We start from the raw sequence: 22,156 nt of genomic DNA, 5'->3' as shown, positions 1-22,156 counted from the left end.
GCACTTCTGTTTATCCACTGACAGACATGCACAAACTGCTTATATTAAGGACAAAAGTTCTGTGGCTATATTTCTGCCAAACCACAATTTTTAATCATGTTCTAACAAAAATAGGCCAGTGATCAACAATTGGGATTATTTTTTATTCAAGTGAATTTGAAATTAAATTGGAATATAAAATACCTTAATACAAAATTACATGGGAATACAAAGCCTTTAAGTTTTTTGAAGTTTTCCAAATAACACAAAAGATGCGTTTAAAATAGGAAAACAATCTTTTTTTTAATTGGAGAAGCATGGATATGGTAGATTTTCTCAGACCTCTAAAATTAACTTTCCTGACACAGCTGTCTTGCTTACCAAACAGTCTGAACACCAGTTTTCTTAATTAAAAAAAGGGGGCGAGGCATTATTCTCTGACACATGTTTCAGCTAACCTTGGGCATGCTAAATATTTCCTTGAAATTTAAAAATATGGAACTAAAACTAAAATACATACATCAACTTTCACTAAGTTCACCTCAACTAAAGCTAACTTTAGTTACAAAGTCCTCTTAGAAGAAGTGATTGACCTTCTATGGAAGGCTTTTTGTCCCAAAGCATGCTTCCAATATGGTCTCAGTAATATACTTTCTACTTATTAGATAATATCAGTTTTTGTGAAAAAAAAAAAAATTAAAAACAGATGAAAATATTGATACTTGAATCATCTTAACCTGTCCAAATGTATGAAGCAATAAAATTTGACCTACAAACCACATAGGGTAGAAGAATAAAATAATGTGAAAATGCGCTGTAAACTGACGTGACAGGTATAATTCCCGAAATCTGTGACCAGTTTGCCAAGTAGAACACCAGCATTTCTTTACATCTACAACAAAGAATAACTACTATTCATTCTATAATATTGCAAATATCTGAAGTTTTATATGAAAAAAATTAAGTTGTCCCAGATATTAGTATATTCTCAAATTTAAAAAAAATTGGCAATTGATGTTTTTCCCTATAAGCTCCAATTTTGATTAATCGAAATGCTATCTCCTACTGCCATAGGTAGACAAGTTTGACACCGGCACAAGACTCCCTTCTACTGGCCCTTTCGGCAGTGGATGCAGAGGTGACAGAAAGAAAGAACTGCAGGTGAACGCTGTCTGCACCAGTGTCAAAAATGACAGGAAGACAGTTGGCACTGTGCAGACCGCCCAGCAGCAGAGAGCAATACCCACTGTTCCAACTGAAGATCCTCTGTTCCTGCTTCTAATTCTAACTCTGTCTGCAACGTGCTGTAAAAATAAAAGCTGGAGCCAGAAGCAATAGGATGTGAAAACCAGGAATGTTTAGAACAGGGTGGCTTCAATTTTAAACTTTAGACTGGCAGCTCCCATGAGAACAAAACAAGACAGTAAACATCTAAATCACTAGGTTCATTCTATTCATGAAGACCTATTTCACATTGAAAGAACAGTTTCAACTCTACTCTTCTTACATTATTTTTAAAGAAAGGAAGCAGGATAAAAGAAATCACAACAAATGCCAAACTTACAATTCTTGTAGCAAGGTTGCCTGAAGGGTTTTCCTTTTGAAAAGGCAATTGCCACTATGAGGTACTGAAAACTGGAGATAAAAAACACTGTGGTATTTTCATAATTTTGTATATTATGTGTATCAGGTTTGGTTTCATTGTCCAAGTATGAAGAATTCCAATACAGGCTTCTCGTCGTATTACAAGCACTAGAACACAAAAAATGTTTACATTACTAAACACAATACTCACTTCCCAAAAGTTCACTGTCCTCAATCACTATCATAACATAAATAGAAATAAGGTGGTGCTTATAGGAAGAGATCCAACAACATCAAGGTAAAATATATGGAACAGGCAACACCAGCGTTAAGTGTCTCTTCTCTTTAGTCACATTCCAGTCAGTTTAAAAAACTAGAAGAAACGTCATAATAAATAAGCCCCACTCATTGTTTAAATTTAAGGATGATACTAATGTAACACTGTATGTGGATTATACTGGGGTAAAATTTTTTAAAAAATCAAATTTTGAGAGTAATTTTAACACAGTAAAGGTTAACAGACCTTAGGTCTGACCTTAGCTCTACCAATTTTTTGGCTTAATCGAGGAAATATTACTTTATTTCTCAGCCCATTTCCTGACCTATAAGTGTGGATACCACCTGTGCCATCACAGGGTTACTGTTAAGGAATGAGGGATGACTCTGTCAATGCCTAGGAAAGCACCTGGCACCTAGACGACCCTCAATATTCTCACCGATGTACGGTGCTCTTTGAGCTCTACTCCCAGGTGGGCAGGACAAACACAGGTAATACCCATTACTAAAACACTAACTACATAAGCATAGGCAACTAGTAACAAAATGTTAATCTGCTACAAATGAACTCTGGAAAGATACTCCGGAACAATTCCATCTATTTCTTTTTCTGTGCAGTGTCCATATGTACATATAAGCAAACAGTAATGTTAAATTTCTTAAAGTTTCCTGAAACTTTAAAAAAAATTTTTTTTAACATTTATTTATTATTGAGAGACAGAGACAGACAGAGCATGAGCATGAGAGGAGCAGAGAGTGGGGGAGACAGAGAATCTGAAGCAGGCTCCAGGCTCCGAGCTGTCAGCACAGAGCCCGACGTGGGACTTGAACTCACAAACCACGAGATCATGACCTGAGCCGAAGTTGGACGCTATACCGACTGAGCCACCCAGGCGCCCCAAGTTTCCTGAAACTTTTAAAGACAATCTCCTTTCATTATAAGCAAACTAAATAAATGTTTGCATCTAAAAATTTAATTCTACAAAATTACCTTAGTGAATGGCTTACATGTTTGATTAATTAAAATAATGTTATCATAATCTGTCACTGACAGAACACTCTACCTTATAAGTAAGAGAAGCACTTGGCAGTTTTTTTACGAGTTTTTTTTCTATTGTTTGTTTTAAAATGCTATTTCCTAAACTTAGGGTAGAAAAGTTCGACACACAAACATTCTGGGTTTAGGAAAGACTCTAGTGATTAATTTCAACTTTCTCACTTTACAGGTAAGGAAAGCAAAGCTCAGTAGCAAATTAAGAAACTGGTCCAATATCCTCATGTTGGTAGTGACCATGAGGACCTTGCCTGACCATCTTTCTACAGATAAAAGGAGTTACCATAATATTTATAATCAAATATAAGCCAAATAATTTAACTATTTAATCAAGCTGCCTGTGAACTGTTATATAAATTTTAAAACTTATTTTTACATGCATACATGTTACACATATCTTACACACATTTTTTAAATGGATTGACCAACTTACTCTGACTGTGGATGCCATACTTCATACCAAGATTGCTGCTTGACCCAAAAAAACCCCAAAGATTGAAATCCAATGCAGATGATGATCTGAGACAAAACGGAGAAGAGAAGGGCCCCAGATATAAGACCTGAGGGTGGTCTTTGTGCCACAAGTTCCTTCCAGGCAGGATTTAAACTCACTATATTGAGAAGAAAAACAGGAGGAGGTTTTATCTAAATTAGTTGCTATAAAACTCAGATTCATTTAGGAACTTAAATTTATTTCTAACAAATCTTTACTATAAAAATTGTCCAAAACCCAATCCAGATGTCATACAGATTTAAGTAATCTGTAAAAGTAAATAATTTAGGCTTTTTCAAAAGTGTACTATTTTTTTCATGAGTACTTTTACATTACCCCACTGAAATTCAGAGAAACACTAGTATAAGTAAAAAGAATACTAAACATAAACTATAACATCAATCACCATCCTTGTATGTTCAACTAAAAATTCATTTATTTCTCAATCTTTAATTGCAAATCTACAGTAATAATACATATTTTCTCCTCTTAAAAAGACATTAACAAAGGTTGGAAGCTATATAAACATAACCGTAACCAAAAAAGGCTTTGATCACTTATTAAGGTGATGCCCCCCCAAGTTGCTCCACAACATTCCTCTTTATAATTGACAAGTAATTTGTAAAAAGATATTGAAACTATGTAAAAATCCTGTTCCTCATTAAACTTTCACTCGCCAGTTTTAGTATCCACTAAAGACGATCTAATCCAGTGGTTCTCAACCAACATTCTTTTGACCCCTGAGAACATCTGGCAATGTCTGGAGATATTCTTGGTTGCCACAACCGTGGCTGTGTTACTGGCATGTAGGGGTAGAGGCCAGAGATGCTAGTCTAATGCACAGGATAGAGTTAGCTGTTTTAACAGATGAATCAGATCAGGGTCTTTTCATGGTCTAAGCCCATCATTCCTTCTATATTTATTAGTTTGCATTTTACTCTCAGGAAGAGCTTTCCCTTCTCTCCCTATTTATTTCCAATATGAACTTGTGAATATTCATTTGACTAAATGGGTCATATCCCATTACATCATTACTTATTTTTATATAATCACAAAGACCAGAATAAACCAACATCTTGTGTCTCCTCATATGCTGTACTGAGGATACAACATCACTTCTGCCATGTTCCTGCCAAGAATTCATAGCCCAAGTCTAAAGAGACTACATCAGACATCCATATATTTGGTTTCTCTTCTTTCATAAATGTCAACATCAAGATGCCCAAAAAAGGGCTGATGTAATATTCTGGATTAAAAAAAGACTAAAGAGAAAAGATAATGAAATTTGTGAGCCTGGGTTAGATCCTGGTCTAGAGAACTAGGGGAACAAAATAAGTAGAAAAGATATTATTTGGATATATGATAACACTTGATCATGGGCTGTGGGTTAGATAATATTGTATGAGTGTTAAATTTCCTGATCTTTATAACTATGGTTTGTTTTGTTTTTTAATGTTTAGTTTTTGAGAGACAGAGCACGAGCAGGCGAGGAACAGACAGAGAGGGAAACACAGAATCCAAAGCAGGCTCTAGGCTCCGAGCTGTCAGCACGGAACCTGATGCGAGGCTTGAACCCACAAACTGAGTTCATGACCTGAGTCGAAATCGGACGCTTAACTGACTGAACCACCCAGGTGCCCCATAACTATGTTTAATTATGTCAGAGAATGGCTTTGTTTTACGGCAATATACACAATATTCAGAGACACAGGGGCATGATAACACAAACTTATTCTCAAATATTTCAGAAAAACATGGACAGAGAACAATAAAATAGGGCAAATGAAAACAATGAGTAGTAAAAGAACATATTTACAGGGAATCTGAAGAAGTATGCACTGTTATAATTATTGATATAAATTTACCAAAGTTTAATGAGTTACATCAGAATTTCATATGCTTTTAAATCGATAGTAAAGCAAAATACTCACTTGTAAATACCACTACCAAAATGATTGCCAGATCAATGAAGAGAAACTGGAAGTCTCCCAGGTTACTTAAGATCTACAGAAGTGATTTTTAAAACATAATTAGTTTTCAGAAATTATTTTTATACCATTTTCCCTGGCTTTAGATTTTCCTCCCTTGGTTTCAGTTGCCCCCCTCCATGCACTCCCCCTCAACCCCGATAAAGACAACTTTAAAATGACACTTGGACTTGCTTAAAAATTAAAACACATTTGCCTTTGATATTAGTGACATAGAACATACGTTTGCAAACATTCAATTTATTAATATAAAATGCATCTCCAAAAAATTCATTCAATATAAATCTTAAACCTTTTGGCAAAAAGGAAACACAAGCTTTTACTCACAATATTCAACATTCTTGAAAATTAGTATCTCAAAGCTTCCTTAATATCTAACACCATCCCTCCTGATACTTTCTACAAGGTAGAAGGGATATTTTCATAAAGACTCCCTGGCATGTCACTAATGTTAATTTTGAGAAAACTCTAAAGTGATCTCACTTCAATTATAAAATCCAGTGGATTACCTATGGACATCACTGTTTACACTTTTTCTCCAAGTGCATAAAGTCCTACAAACTACTGCTGAAACACCTTTTCTCATTCTGACCTTTTCTGAAAATGTATTGCAAGGTTAACTACAATTCTGAAATATGTCACAGCTTGACATTTTGAAGAGTTCTAAGAAAGACGCCCAATCTGAGCTAAAGGCAAAAAAAGAATACAATCATCTTTTATTCACGAGGCTTTAGCCACAGTTGTCAGCCTTAAAGAAAATGCTATTCTAGATCAATGAGATTTTCAATCTGCTACTCAAAATATAACAAACCAAAGGAAAACTTACAGATGCTAGTTATGTAAGTTTCATAATTAGTAGACGCATACATACTCAATTTTTTAGCTTAAATGCCTTAACACTAAGCAGCATCTCTATAAGCAATGTTGGTACTCACAGAATATAGCAGAGTAACACTGAAGTACTGTATAATGCTGTACAAAGCCATAAATTTAAACACACAGAAAGAAGTCATTAAAGCAGCACGGCCTTCCCTATGAAAACAAATGTTGGCATGTGAATAAAAGCATTTTGAATTCCTCTTCCAAATCACAATTATATCTTGACAGATGAATAGCAACATTCAACAGCTACAACAAAGCACTTTTCTACCAAAAGAACTAAACCAAAGCAGAACTGAAAGAGATGAAAAGTAGCAACCAGTTGGTAACTAAGGTATAGAATATACTAATACACCATTACAACAAATTCATACTCATTTCTATAATTTTTTTCTACATTATTAGAGCAAGCCACAAAGAGATAATGGGAAAATTTTCAATTTGTGCTACCTGATAAGGTTTGGCACACAGGAAATACTAGGAGTTTTGGAGGTAAAGGGAGATGCCACTGAAGCCTCAAGCTCTGATAACGAAATGCCTCCGTGTGCCCTCTTCAAAGCCTAATGGTTTGAAGAAGAAAAGGAGTTAAGTTTTGTGAATGGGACTTGGGTAGAGAAAGAATTATAAATCAGAAAAACCATACTTACACCACAATCATTTGCTCCATCACCGCACATTCCAACGAAGTAACTGAGAAACAAAAATTATGTCGATTAATTTTTTAAAATAAACAACATTTAACTTAATATTTCTTCAGGGGCACTGGGGTGGCTCAGTCAGTTAAGTGTCTGACTTCAGCTCAGGTCATGATCCGCACTTCATGAGTTTGAGCCCTGCATCGTGCCCTGTGCTGACAGCTCAGAGCCTGGAGTCTGCTTCAGATTCTGTGTCTCCCTCTCTCTCTACCCCTCCTATGCTCACACTCTCTTTCTCTCAAAAATAAACAAACATTAAAAATTTTTTCACTAAAAATTTTTTTTAAAAAAGGACTTTCTAATACATTATGAACAGCTAACAGACCAAGACCTCCCCACTGAAACTGACAAATCTTTTTACCACACTGACCACAGGCATTTTGCTTTGTAAACAGCACCAGCTTGCAAGTCAAATGACCTGGGTTATTGTCCCATTTCTGTCACAAGCTGTGCAAATAGTTTATTATTTGGCATCTTAATTTCCTAATCTGTAGAACAAAGGTCTTGGGCCTGTACAGTCTTTAGTAACCTACTTTTAAGGTTATCAGTAAAGATTTCTCCTTTTAAAACTGGAAACATAATTATTTACAGAAACTATAAAGTCACTTCTAGAAGCTGAGTAAATGAACTCTATCTAAAAGATATTACCTGGAAAAGGAATTGTGGATATTTATTTTCGCTAAATAAATGAGTACATGAGCCTCTTGTAAAGAGGCACTTAGAGTTATCACCTATCTTGCAGGTGACAATTCTACACACATGAAATATCAGTTACTTTTCTGGGTTTGAAAATGAAATTACAATTCATAAAAATAAAACACCACCAATACTTACTCTACATTTTGCAATGCTTCTATTAATTGTGTCTTCTGATCAGGTGCCATACGAGCAAAAACAGTGCCATGCAACATCAACTGAAAAACACATGAATTTCTTTAAAATACTATTCACAATGTATTCTTGTGAACACAAACATACATAAACCCAAGTCACTAACCTTAGGAGCAAGGTCTTGAAAATGTTCCAATATCACTGAAAATGATTTTCCATTCATTGCAAAATGGTAACGAGTCACTTGAAGATTCTCTAAGCTATTATGGACCAATTTAATTGGAATAGCCTATGTACAAGACATTCAAAACAATATTTAGGCAGCCAAACCGAGTAATACAATCCTATTTTTTAATTTAAAAAAAAAAAAATTTTTTTACGTTTATTTATTTATTTTTGAGAGACAGAGAGAGACAGAGCACAAGAGGGGGATGGGCAGAGGGAGAAGGAAACACAGAATCCAAAGCAGGTTCCAGGCTCCGAGCTGTCAGCACAGAACCCGATGCGGGGCTTGAACTCACAAACTGTGAGATCATGACCTGAGCCGAAGTCAGATGCTCAACCGACTGAGCCACCCAGGCACCCCAACCCTATTTTAAATATATCTGATCTATGGGGTGCTTGGATGGCTCAGTCAGTAAAGTGTCCGATTTCAGCTCAGGTCATGATCTCACAGTTCGTGAGTTCAAGCCCCATTTCAGGCTCTCTGCTGGAGCCTGGAGCCTGCTTCTGATTCTGTGTCTCCCTCTCTCTCTGCCCCTCCCCAACTCAGGCTCGCTCTTTCTCTCTCAAAAATAAACATATAAATAAATAAATAAACAAATAAATAAGATCCAAAACTAAATTCTTTCATTTGATATTTTACATAAAACAATCAAAGTTTAACATTTTTTGAAGTGAAAAGAAACTCAATGTTAAGGTAATCATCCATTGATGTTTACTTAAAACAAATAAACAAAAGCTAAATATCAGCTTCAGTTTGAAATAATGCATGAACGAAACATTATGGACCACTTGTATCATTTATCGCTACTTTTAAAATAGGATAAATACCTGGGATTCTTATACTTTAAAATGGTGCTTCTCAGCTTTGGCTAAATATCCACAATTTGAGGTACCTGGGTCTTACCTAGTCCTAATGAATCAATCTCTGAGGAGACAGCCCAGGTGTCTGTTTTCATTTATGTTTTGTTGTGTTGTATTTTAATGCACCACTTTTTATTTCTTCAGACTAAATTCAAACAAGCAAGCTTCAAAAGGAAAAAATCATCTTGACATTACCTCCGAGTCAATGGCTGACGAATTACTGCACTGTGTTAGGGTGTCTGCATAATGCCAGTTTATCTTGGCAACTTTCCCATCCTTCGGAGGTAATGCTTCAGCAATAATAACTTTATCCTGAGGTAGTATCATTCCACAGTCTCTGGCCACAGAGACAGCAGTCAACATGTTGTCACCTAATGTTCAAAATATTGACAATATGGTAAAATTAAAATGGAAACATAAATGTACTTGACAACAATACTTACCCAGAATCTCTATTACCCCCTGACTATGCTTGGCAAAATGAGGATCCTGTACAGTCTTACCCTTGGAGCTTCAAAATACCAAAAATCAAAACATACTTTTCAAAGGAAGCCTCAATAACTCCAGCACACATATGCTAAACAGACCACTCTTACCCACACTTTTTAAAGTCAGATACATTCTGAATCTTTTTGTCATGCACTGGTAGCACCCACCAATGCCTGGCACTGTGTCACACACACAGCAGGTGCTCAAAAACTATTTGTTGAAATAACTCAAGAGTGACTGGTAGTCTGTACAAGAATGCCTAAGATCACAGGGAAAAAAAAAAAAAAAGAATGGATTACAAAAGCAAAAAGATAAAGAAGGTAACAAGAATGCAATCTTTACAAGATATAAAGAGAACCTCTCCGTTGCGAAAAGGCAAGAACTGAAAAGAAGCCCTGTAAGGACAGGCTCAAGAGAAGAAAATATAAACATATGTGAAAAGCCAGCAAAGGTATGAGAAGTTCACTGCTGCCAGAACGGAAGGGCAATATTACTTCTTCCCCCAATTTCCACACGTTATTTCCAAGGGCATCCTCCTATGACAAGAGTGACCCCCCCTTGGGAACCAAAGCCACAGTTTGTCACAGCAGAGAAAGAGGAAAGTGCTTTCAAGGAGGAATCATTAGAAGCAAGGAATTGCTGGGATGCTAATAAATGTATCTACTTGAGCTACATAGTAATAAGTATACTATTGGATGGGTCTCAGAGTCTAAAACAAACAAAAAAAAATGTACACATGCCCTTTCCATATAAGGCTTAGTGAATATATAAAGCCATAAAGTGACTACCTTAATTATGATTATTTACTAAGAAAAAACACTTAGGAGCTGCCACAGTTTCACAAAGCTAAGGAATGGGAATTACATAATATTTATCAACAGCATAATACCAGGAAAATCACTTAGAATAGTAGTCAAAAATCACAAACAAATCAAACAATGGCTATCTTCACTAGTATGCATTCAAGCAGTGATAATGAACATACTCTTATACATAAAAATGTAATTCTAACAAATATCTGTTAATCATTTTTCATGCATCTAGCGCAGTTTTAAAAATTGCAGAAGACCCCAAAATGAACAAAACATTGTCTTCCCCCTCTAGAATCGTATATTCTAATAGGAAAAACAAACCTGCAAATAGCACAAGATATAATAACTGCTATAATGTATTAAAGAGAGGTAACAAAAAAGGAGCAGTATCTAAATTTTTACAGTATGCCCTTCACCATTTTACTGTTTCTATAAATAGAATTTGCTAGCCCTTAAAAGAGTATTACAAAGTTATAACTTTGAAGAATATTCTGAGCTGAAATGGGGCATGGGAAGATGAAGCCACTATGTGCTTTTATAACTGTCTGGTCATTCCACCACATTATATAACTTGAACTCTACGAGTCACACTCAATTTTTCCTGTGTCCTTTTATAAAGTCTAACCTGTGACCATGACCGTGCGAATGTTCGCTTTATGCAAATCTTCAAGTACTCCAGGGGTTTCTTGCTTTAATTTGTTCTGCATTATAATTAATCCCATAAAATCCATGCTGTTTTCAATGACATCTCTGCAGAAAAAGAAATTTTAACACATAATGGTTTAGAAATTTTAACACGTAATGAAACAGTATCTGTTCTCTTTATACTGATAAAGCAATGTAAAATACCCATAAATTGTACATCAAACCATTTTGTATGTTGAATAAAGCATAAATGTGTTTGAGTTCAATATCTCAAACTTATATCTGGAAAAACAATTCCCAAGAGATATAAATGAAATTAAATTTCATCTTTGGAAATGTGAGAATAAGGATAATTTGGAAATGTTATCTTTGTAAGATACTAAACACTTGTAGTACTAAGGAATGTTCATCTTATATTCCACCTGCAAAATGAATAAGCATAAATAAATCTATGCTTTACTGTCCCCACCTCCACACAACATACCCTAACTTAAATGTCCAGAGAAAAGGAAAAAATTTGACTATAAGCACATTCAATAGTTATACTGTATTTTGATCAAGTCTTTGAAGAATTTTAGAAAAGTCTTGATCAAATTCTTTCTTTTTTAAGTTTATTTATTTTGAGAGAGAACGAGATAGCACATGCAAGCAGAGAGAGAGAGAGAGAGAGAGAGAGAGAGAGACAAAGAGAATCCAAAGCAGGCTCCACACTGTGAGCAGAGCCCAACTCAGGGCTCGATTTCATGAACTGTGAGATCATGACCTGAGCCAAAATCAAGAGTCAGATGCTTAACTGATTGAGCCACCCATGTGCCCTTTGATCAAATTCTTGATTCTAGAAGTGTGATATTATACCTATTAGCAGTCTGACAATGAGATCTATTTGGGCCCCAGAAATGGGTCTCTGAGAATATTTACAAATATTCAATAGCTATCAGGACACAATTCCTTCAAAAGTTGAGTATCCACTCTGTACCAAGTAGTACTACCAGTCATTGGAAGGTCAAAGATGAAAAGGTATGATCTGTACTCTCAAGGTGTTTTTTTTTGGTTGTGGTGTGTGTGTGTGTATGAGAGAGAGACAGAGAGAGAGAGAGAGAGAGAGAGAGAAAGAGAGAGAGAGAGAGATTGAGAGAGAGAGAGAGAAAACAGACATGCAAGCAAAGACATGCATGCAAAAATAACATGTGCATTATCATGGAAATGGATGCATTCTTAAGAAATTTCAAACTACCGGAACCGTATCACAGAAACAGGTTTGGTTTTGTTTTGTTTTTTTTCAATGGAGAAAGAAGGCTGAGATTAGGAACCAAAATTTCAGACTGGCAATAACCAACTGGTTTTTCTACACAAAATTCAATAAAGGTGCTTATTAAGCACATAGCTCTAAAACATAAAACACTCTGAAATACAATTTATATTTATGTATGGGTGGTAAAGGTATCAAAGAACAGTTAAGAAGCAATACAAACGACACTGCTGGTGGTGATAGGAAAAATAAGCCTTGAAGCCTGAAAATGCATTTCAAAGAACACAGCTGTACTGATGTGAAAACTCCGGGGTCAAAGCACTACAAGCTGTGTTCCCATGATCTGCTAGGTTCTGGCTGCTACTGGTTTCCTTACTCTCCAACGAATGATACAGGTCATGGCAATATTGTTCTCTAATGAATGAATAATCCAATATTCAACTCATGATAGAAAGGTTCAAGCTATGAGAGAAATGTCAAAACCTGCTCTTGTAAGATAAGATGGAAATACAGAGAGGTTCTTGGTTGAAGCATGTGAAAGGAGAGTAGAGAAAGAGAGAAACAGGGACAGGATATCCTGGGCAGAAGGAACAGCCTACTCAAGGGCACGCAATGATGTCTGAATATGACAGGCTTAAGAACTACAGACAAATCAGTAGTTTTAAAGGTCCCAGCAAAAGGTGAAGCTGTAGAGAAAGAGCCTAACGTGCCCTTCACCAGAATTAGAACGTAACATTGTACATGCGTACTCCCAACCATGCATATCCATCAGATCTGGCTAATGCTTTTCTTTTTTTTTGAAACGTTCATGCTTAAACATGTTTCACCCCCAAATATTGTTTCAATAGGCAGAATTCCTAATGCAGTTTTTCCTTTTAGTTATTGGGCTAGCCACTCCACTCCTTAGTTCTCATTTGGTAAAACAGGATTGCACAACAAATATAAACACCATCCTACTCTTTTCACTTAGTGTGCCTGAGATACAGGGATCTCCCACTTTTTCCAAGTTCACATTAGGCCATTTCACTTTTACGAAAGGCCTACGTTACTCATTTTCACTAACCAAAAGAAACCTGAAGATTTTTTGCTTTCGAGAAAAAAAAATAAGAGGCAGATATAGCATCCAACATGTGTTTTGCAGCAAGCCATTTTAGAAGCAGCGCACTTCCACGCAGAGAGAGAGGTGCTCCCCAGTTCCTTCCCTGGGGATTATAATCTGCATCTCAGCATCAAGCCACATAGTTTTGAACTGTGTCTGTGAGCTTCTTACTCTACCTTGATTTATTCTGTGCCTGAATTAGCAAGATGTGTCCTACGCTATAAGAAAAGCTTCAAAGAGATTATTTTTGGCGTCTGGAAGCAAAAATTTTTCCACATACATTAATTGTAACTGTTTCTTCATTTTAAGCCATTTCAGCTTAGGAACAATTTTATAGGAATGCTCTACTTTGACAGCAGGAGGAGTTGTTATTAACAGCAATGTTAACAGCCCATAGTTTAGCCATTGCCCTATGGGTATTATGTTATTTGCACTATTTAAACATGAACCTTATGCACACATAGAAATAGCTCTTTAATCTGGATTCTTAGAACTGCACTTGCTGGGTCAAACTGTATAAGCAAATTCAAATTTTGATAGGTACTACACATGTTTATTATGAATCTACAATAGTGTAGTAGCAGTATGTTGTTAAAATTTTCCCAAGCCATCACCAACATTTGGTATTGTCAAAATTTTCAACTTTTCCAACCTTAGGAGAGAAGTGATGTCTCACTGTGGTTTTATTTTGTAGTTCCTCAAAGAACTAAATAAAGTGTACTACCCTTTTCATGTGTTCATCTGCCATTTGTATGCCTTTTTCTGATTCTTATCTGCTTGTGTAATTCATCCTTTTTTTTTTCAAATTAAGTGTTGCGTGTTTTGTTTTCTTTCTTTCCTGATACATTTTCCTAACAGTAAACTCTTCCAGTAGATGATGGGAAGCCATTTATAAGAATTCCAACTAGAGGAGCACCTGGACAGCTCAGTCAATTAAGTGTCTGACTTCGGCTCAGGATCTCTCGGTTCGTGGGTTCGAGTCCCATGTTGGGCTCTGTGCTGCCAGTTCAGAGCCTGCAGCCCACTTTGGAATCTGTGTCTCCCTCTCTCTCTGCCTCTCCCATGCTTGTGCTCTCTTTCAAAAATAAAATAATACACGTTAAAAAAAAAAAAAAAAAAGAATTCCAACTAGAGACCAGTGTGTTAAAAAGCTCTCTGGAGGCACTATGAAACACAAATTAAAGAGTGGAAAAGACTGGAGAAAAGTAAACGTGATGATGGTTATGTCATTCGACCTTTGGAAGCAGGGAGGTGGGGAATGGTGGTAATTAGTTATTAGGACTCATGCTACTCTGGCCAAAATAATACTTGGTTCGAACAACTGGGCAAAACCAAGTATTTTATTTGGGAAAAACAAACTACTATAGAATTATGTTTATGTTTTCAAACATAATTATGTTCCTAGAACATACCTGACACATAGCAGGTACTAAATAAATATTTAACAAACTGAGAAGGGTTTCAAAGATTTGTACTTGTATCTCAAATCACCTAAAACAAACACTGCATAAGGTACAGTTCCATACATTCAATAAATATTTAATAGGGTTTTTGGAAAGATGGCTAAGCAGCATGGAGATCCTCAGCTTGTCTCGTCCCTGAAACACAACTAGATCAGCACCAAACCATTTTGCACACCCAGGAAATTGATCTGAGGGTTAACACAACAACCTGCATAACTTGAGCCAGAGAACTCGGCAGGTACACAGTGTGGACAGGCGAACTGAGAAAGAGAAAAGCCACAGAGGGTAGGGAGCTATTTTTGCAGAGGAAGGAAAAAGAAAGGGGGAGTGTGTGGCACATCAGGAGAGTGCAGGAAAAACACTCCCCTGAAAGTAGCTGGAGAGAAAGAGAAAGAGTGAAAACACTCACAGGAAACTGAACAAGAAATCTGTCCCCCAAAACCACTGACAGGAAGAAAGGAGAGGGTTTCAATACCACCAGGATTGAACAGTGGAGCTCAGTGCCTGGTGGTGCTCTGGTGAGGAAGCAGGGCAAATCACCAGGAGTAGGCAGCAGGGTCTGAGGGGTCTGAGGGAACCACGGGGAGAAGTGGTTCCCTTGCTTGGAGAGCATTTAGGACCCCAGAGAGCAGTCACATTTGCTGGTACCGAGACAGAGACACCAGAGTACAGCAAACCCTGGCTCTGGCTGTGTGTTCTGATCAGCCACAATCTCCAAACCTCTGCCACTGCACTATCACACAAATGTTTTCTGGGGCAAGCAGGCACACAGCCATTGCTCAGTGAGACCCTCCCCCAAAGAGTCAGCGTGGCTCCAGGCCAGTGAAGGGCAGGGGTGGGGGTGGTGGTGTATGAAGTGTGGGGTTTTGAAACACAACCCCATCTGAGATAAAACTCTGGAAGGAGGTGCTGCCTGACAGGCAAATGGCTTGGACACAGGGTAGAGGCAGGGAGTGGATGGAGGCCTGAGACAAAGGAGGGGTGCTTGATAGCAGGTCGGTGAGATCTATATACTGCTTACAAGAGACATATTTTAGACCCAAAGACACATGCAGTTTGAAAATAAGGAGATGAAGAACCAGCTATCATGCTAATGGTCGTCAAAAGAAAGCTAGAGTAGCCATACTTCTCTCAGACAAACTAGATTTTAAAATAAAGACTGTAACAAGAGATGAAGAAGGGCATTATGTCATAATTAAGGGGTCTATCCACCAAGAAGATCTAACAATTGTCAATATTTATGTCCCCAACGTGGAAGCACCCAAATATATGTCAATTAATCCCAAACCTAAAGAAACTCATTGATAACGATACCATAATAGTAGGGGACTTCCAACACCCTTCTTACAGCAATGGACAGATCATCTGAGCAGAAAGTCAACAAGGAACAATGGCTTTGAATGACACACTGGACTGAATGGACTTACAGATATATTCAGAACATTTCATCCTAAAGCAGAATACATTCTTTTTGCGTGCACGTGGAACATTCTCCAGAATGGATCACATACTGGGACACAAATCAGCCCTCAACAAGTACAAAAAGACAGAGATCACACCTTGCATATTTTCAGACCACAATGCTATATGAAACTCGAAATCAACCACAAGAAAAAATTTGGAAAGACTATGAATACTTGGAGACTAAAGAACATCCTACTAAAGAATGAACGGGTTAAACAAGAAATTAAAGAGGAAATTAAAAAGTACATAGAAGCCAGGGTGCCTGGGTGGCTCAGTTGGTTAAGCGTCCAACTTTGGCTCAGGTCATGATCACAAGATCCATGAGTTCAAGCCCTGCATTGGGTTCTGTGCTGACAGCTCAGAGCCTGGAGCTTGCTTCGATTCTGTGTCTCAGTCTCTCTGCCCCTCCCCTGCTTGCTCGCTCTCTCTCTCTCTCTCTCTCTCTCTCCCCCCCCCCCATCTCTCTCAAAAATAAATAAAGGTTAAAAAAAATTTTTAATTAAAAATAAAAAGTACACGGAAGCCAATGAAAATGAAAACATGACAGGCCAAAATCTCTGGGATGCAGCAAAGGAGATAAGAGGGATGTATATAGCAATCCAGGCCTTCCTAAAGAAGGAAGAAAAGGTCTCAAATACACAATCTACACTTAACATCTAAAGGAGCTGGAAAAAGAACAGCAGACAAAGCCAAAGTGAGCGCAAGAAGGGAAATAATAAAGATTAAAGCAGAAATCAATGATATTGAAAGAAAAAAAGAAAAAGAATTATAGAACAGAACAATGAAACCAGGAGCTGTTTCTCTAAAAGAATGAACAAAATTGATAAACCCGTAGCCAGATTTGATTAAAAAGGAAAAGGAAAGGACCCAAATAAATAAAATCATGAATGAAAGAATAGAAATCACAACCAACACCTCAGAAATACAAATAACAAGAGAATATTATGAGAAATTATATGCCAACAAACTGGGCAATCTGGAAGAAATGGATAAATTCCTAGAAACATATAAACTACCAAAACTGAAATAGGAAGAAATAGAAAATTGGAACAGACCCATAACCAGTAAAGAAACTGAATCAATAATCAAAAATCTCCCACAAACAAGAGTCCGGGGCCAGAGGTCTCCCAGGGGAATTCTACCAAACATTTAAAGGAGAGTTTATACCTATTCTCCTGAAGCTGTTCCAAAAAACAGAAATGGAAGGAAAACTTCCAAACTCATTCTACGAAACCAGCATTACCTTGATCCAAAACCAGACAAAGGCTCCACTAAAAAAGAGAATTACAGACCAATTTCCCTATGAACATGGATGCAAAAATTCTCAAGAAGATACTAGCAAATCAAATCCAACAATACATTAAAAAATTCTTCACCATGATCAAGTGGGATTTATTTCTGGGCTGTAGGGATGGTTCAATATCTGCAAATCAATCAATGTAATACATCACATTAATAAAAGAAAGGATAAGAACCACATGATTCTCTCAGTAGATGCAGAGAAAGCATTTTGACAAAATATAGCATCCTTTCTTGATAAAAAAAAATCTCAAGAACGTAGGGTTAGAAGGATCATACCTCAACATCATAAAGGCCATTTATGAAAGACCACAGCTAATATCATCCTCAATGGGGGAAAAGTGAAAGCTTCCCCCTAAGGTCAGGAACATGACAGGGATGTCCAATCTTACCACTGCTGTTCAACACAGTACTGGAAGTCCTAGCCTCAGCAATCAGACAACAAAAAGAAAAGGCACACACACTGGCAAGGAGGAAATTAAACTTTCTCATCACAGATGACATGACATTCTATTGGAAAACCCAAAAGACTCCACCAAAAAAACTGCTTGAACTGATCCATGAATTTAGCAAAGTTGCAGGATATATTAATAATGCACAGAAATCAGTTGCATTCCTATACACCAATAATGAAGTAGCAGAAAGAGAAATCAAGGAATTGATACTGTTTACAATTGTACCAAAAACCATAAAATACCTAGGAATAAACCTAACCAAAGAGGTGAAAAAACTATTCACTGAAAACTATAGAAATCTTATGAAAGAAATCAAAGACACAAAAAAATGGAAAAAACATTCCATGCTCACAGACTGGAAGAACAAAAAATATTGTTAAAATATCAATACTACCCAAAGCAATCTGCATATTCAATATAATCCCTATCAAAATAACACCCTCATTCTTCACAGAGCTAGAACAAACAATCCTAAAATTTGTATGGAATCAGAAAAGACCCCAAATAGCCAAAGCAATCCTGAAAAAGAAAACCAAAGCTGGAGGCATCACAATCCCAGACTTCAAATGTATTACAAAACTGTAGTCATCAAGACAGTATAACACTGGCACAAAAACAGACACGCAGATCAATGAAACACAACAGAGAACCCAGAAATGGACCCACAAACGTATGGCCAACTAATCTTTGACAAAGCAGGAAAGAATATCCAATGGAATAAAGACAGTCTCTTCAGCAAGTGGTGCTGGGAAAACTGGACAGCGACATGCAGAAGAATGAACCGGACCACTTTCTTACACCATACACAAAAATAAACTCAAAAAGGATGAAAGACTTAAACGTAAGACAGGAAGTCATCAAAATCCTCGAGGAGAAAGCAGGCAAAAACCTCTTTGACTTCAGCCACAGCAACTTCTTACTCAACACATCTCCAGAGGCAAGGGAAACAAAAGCAAAAATGAACTACTGGGACCTCATTAAGATGAAAAGCCTCTGCACAGTAAAGGAAACAATCAGCAAAACTAAAAGGCAACCAACTGAATGGGAGAAGATATTTGCAAATGACATATCAGATAAAGTGTCAGTATCTAAAATCTATAAAGAACTTATCAAACTCAACACCCAAAAAACAAATAATCCAGTGAAGAAACAGGCAAAAGACACAAATAGACATTTCTCCAAAGAAGACATCCAGATGGCCAACTGACACATGAAAAAATGCTCAACATCACTCATCATCAGGGAAATACAAATCCAAACCACAGTGAGATACCAACTCACACCTGTCAGAATGGCTAAAATCAACAACTCAGGCAACAACAGATGTCGGTGAGGATGCGGAGAAAAAGGAACCCTTTGCTAGTGGGAATGCAAACTGGTGCAGCCACTCTGAAAAACAGTATGGAGATTCCTCAAAAAATTAAAAATAGAACTACCCTATGATCCAGCACTTGCACTACTAGGTGTTTATCCGAAGAATACAGGTATGCTCTTTCGAAGGGGCACATGCACTCCAATGTTTATAGCAGCATTATCGACAATAGCCAAGTATGGAAAGAGCCCAAATGTCCATCAACAGATGAATGGATAAAGAAGATGTAGCATATATATACAATGGAGTATTACTCGGTGATTAAAAAGAATGAAATCATGCCATCTGCAACAATGTGGATAGAACTAGAGTATATTATGCTAAGCGAAATAAGTCAGAGAAAGACAAATATCATGTGACTTCTGCATATGTGGAATTAAAGATACAAAACAGATGAACATAAGGAAAGGGAAGCAAAAATAATATAAAAACAGGGAGACAAATCATACAAAACTCTTAAATATAAAGAACAAATAGAGGTTGCTGGAGGGGTTGTGGGTGGGGGGGGTGGACTAAATGCGCGATGGGCATTAAGAAAGGCACTTGTTGGGATGAGCACTGCGTGTTATATGTTAAGTGATGAATCACTAAATTCTATTTATGAAAACACTATTACACTCTATGTTAACTAACTTGGATTTAAATAAAAAATAAATATTTAATACATACTCACAACATATAAATTATTGTACATGACATATAAACTATACATTACCGGAAAAGCTGTAGAATGACTGTTCATCCACATTACCTGCTAATATTCTGTACTTTATGCCAAGTCAGTTTCGATTCCAATTTTCTGTGTGCAAGAGCAATTACGCGGAAGCCCTGTTTAGTGTAATCTTCCAGAACTTTTTCAAAATCAGTAGGAACTTTTAAAAAGGAAAAAATAAACGCCATTGTTAAAATTACAACTACAAGCTTACACAAATAACAATTTCATTCAAAGCCTAGTTGATTCCTTACCTGTTTCAGGTTTACAAAGACTAGCAATGATCTCAGGTGCTCCCTTCATGTAGGCATCCATCTTCTTATCCCCTAGCACCCTTGCAACCACACTCATACGTTGCAAAGCAGAAGAAAATGGAAACTGACGAACAATTCCTATCTCATAAATAGCCTGTATGATTTCAATAGATGCACAAAGCATTTGTTATTTTTTTGGAATTAAAACACATATCCTTAAGTAACAAGTAAACATTCTTCACTTACTGGAAGTTCAAACAGCTCCTAAAAATAAAACAAAGAGAATAAAGAAAAGTACATATTAGACTCATCAACATACTCAAGTTATTAAAAAAAAAAAACTTTATACATGCACAAAACATTATCTAAAAAATAGCAAAGAGCTTTGAGTATTTCAAAGTCAGGTTTCAAGATTGCTTCTCTACTATCTCCTTTTTTTTTTGTAATGTGTGCTTCTTTTTTTTTTTTTTTTTTTAATTTTTTTTTTTTTAACGTTTATTTATTTTTGGGACAGAGAGAGACAGAGCATGAACAGGGGAGGGGCAGAGAGAGAGGGAGACACAGAATCGGAAACAGGCTCCAGGCTCTGAGCCATCAGCCCAGAGCCTGACGCGGGGCTCAAACTCACGGACCGCGAGATCGTGACCTGGCTGAAGTCGGATGCTTAACCGACTGTGCCACCCAGGCGCCCCTCTGTGCTTATTTTCAAATACTTTGTTATCCTAAAATATTAACATATTAAGTACTAAAAATAAACTAAAGGGAAACATTTTAAAATTCACCTAAAAATAAAGCCATTCACATATTCTTTCTGCTAAATCATAGGAATTTAAAGGATTAATCACTGTTTAAATCACAAGGCCTAAGTTGTTCAATAAATAGTAAGGAAAAGTAATGGTAATTAGAATTACATCCCAATGTTTTACACACAGAGTGCCTGCGACACACACCAGATGTGTAGTTTTGGATAAATGCAGCTAACATATTCGTATCTGCCTAAGACTTAAATAAAGGACATGTGATTTCATCTTCTAGCAAGAGTTCAAAATGAGGACTGAACATGAACGTTAACAGTTAAGTATTAACTTAAGTATTAAGGTAAGTATTATCCAACTTAACGTGATTTCGCACCATTTCTTGGTTTCCCGCATGTGTAGATTCAGGAAGCAGCTGTTTTGGAGGGCGAACCACAGTGGGCATAATTCGATTATGAAGTGCCGTTTCCTCTTCAGTTGCTTCTTCCAGAATCTGAAAGGAAAATATTCAACACATTACTTCATAAAATTCAATTCACTGGTTCTACTTTTAAAAGAAACATTACAGCTATCTTCAGTAATAACGACAACAAAGTCAGTACCCAAAGAATAAACGAGTACTACTAGACCACTAATATATTAGCATACTTATATTTATGTTAGTATAAGTAAACTTGTATGTATTTTAAACAAAGTTAAAGTCCTGGAAATCCATGGGAGATGGGAAGCAGAGATGAGAAGTGGAATAAAGAAACGAGAAAATCTTTCTCATTTTGCTCCTAAGACTAAGACTTGTCGTAGGATTTAGAGACTATTCCTGCAAAAAAATAGAAGATTCTTGCAGTTCCAAAAATGTTCAGTCTATCATCCAAGGGTTCTTTTCTGCTAACAGGAGAGGATTCAAAAGTATATGGAGCTCAGGGGTGCCTGGGTGGCTCAGTTGGTTGAGCATCCGACTTTGGCTCAGGTCATGATCTCACAGTTTGTGGGTTCGAGCCCCGCATCAGGCTCTGTGCTGACCACTTGCTCAGAGCCTGGAGCCTGCTTCAGATTCTGTGTCTCCTTCTCTCTCTGCCCCTCCCCTGCTCACGCTTTGTCTCACTCCGTTTCTCAAAAATAGATAAATGTAGGGGCGCCTGGGTGGCGCAGTCGGTTAAGCGTCCGACTTCAGCCAGGTCACGATCTCGCAGTCCGTGAGTTCGAGCCCCACGTCGGGCTCTGGG

The 22,156-nt window shown here is 37.0% G+C and overlaps 1 protein-coding gene across 3 annotated transcripts in view; it reads right to left on the bottom strand.

The window, feature by feature from the left end:
• Positions 1-22,156, bottom strand: part of ATP13A3 (ATPase 13A3) — an 88,799-nt gene that overhangs the window by 18,594 nt on the left and 48,049 nt on the right. For all 3 annotated transcript variants that reach the window (XM_043594558.1, XM_043594557.1, XM_043594559.1), the window contains 14 exons: positions 21,310-21,426; positions 20,425-20,442; positions 20,179-20,332; positions 19,964-20,084; positions 10,792-10,916; positions 9,061-9,236; positions 7,946-8,068; positions 7,783-7,862; positions 6,901-6,943; positions 6,704-6,813; positions 6,310-6,406; positions 5,318-5,390; positions 3,327-3,504; positions 1,544-1,731 (listed from right to left, as the gene is read on the bottom strand). In XM_043594558.1, coding sequence (XP_043450493.1) covers positions 1,544-1,731; positions 3,327-3,504; positions 5,318-5,390; positions 6,310-6,406; positions 6,704-6,813; positions 6,901-6,943; positions 7,783-7,862; positions 7,946-8,068; positions 9,061-9,236; positions 10,792-10,916; positions 19,964-20,084; positions 20,179-20,332; positions 20,425-20,442; positions 21,310-21,426 — 1,603 coding nt within the window. The remainder of the gene's footprint in view (positions 1-1,543; positions 1,732-3,326; positions 3,505-5,317; positions 5,391-6,309; positions 6,407-6,703; positions 6,814-6,900; positions 6,944-7,782; positions 7,863-7,945; positions 8,069-9,060; positions 9,237-10,791; positions 10,917-19,963; positions 20,085-20,178; positions 20,333-20,424; positions 20,443-21,309; positions 21,427-22,156) is intronic.

Source organism: Prionailurus bengalensis, chromosome C2, assembly GCF_016509475.1.
Source record: "Prionailurus bengalensis isolate Pbe53 chromosome C2, Fcat_Pben_1.1_paternal_pri, whole genome shotgun sequence".
Classification (NCBI taxonomy): Eukaryota; Metazoa; Chordata; class Mammalia; order Carnivora; family Felidae; genus Prionailurus; species Prionailurus bengalensis.
Note: the sequence above shows the minus strand (reverse complement) of the source record. Positions and strands in the feature narration are given on the sequence as shown.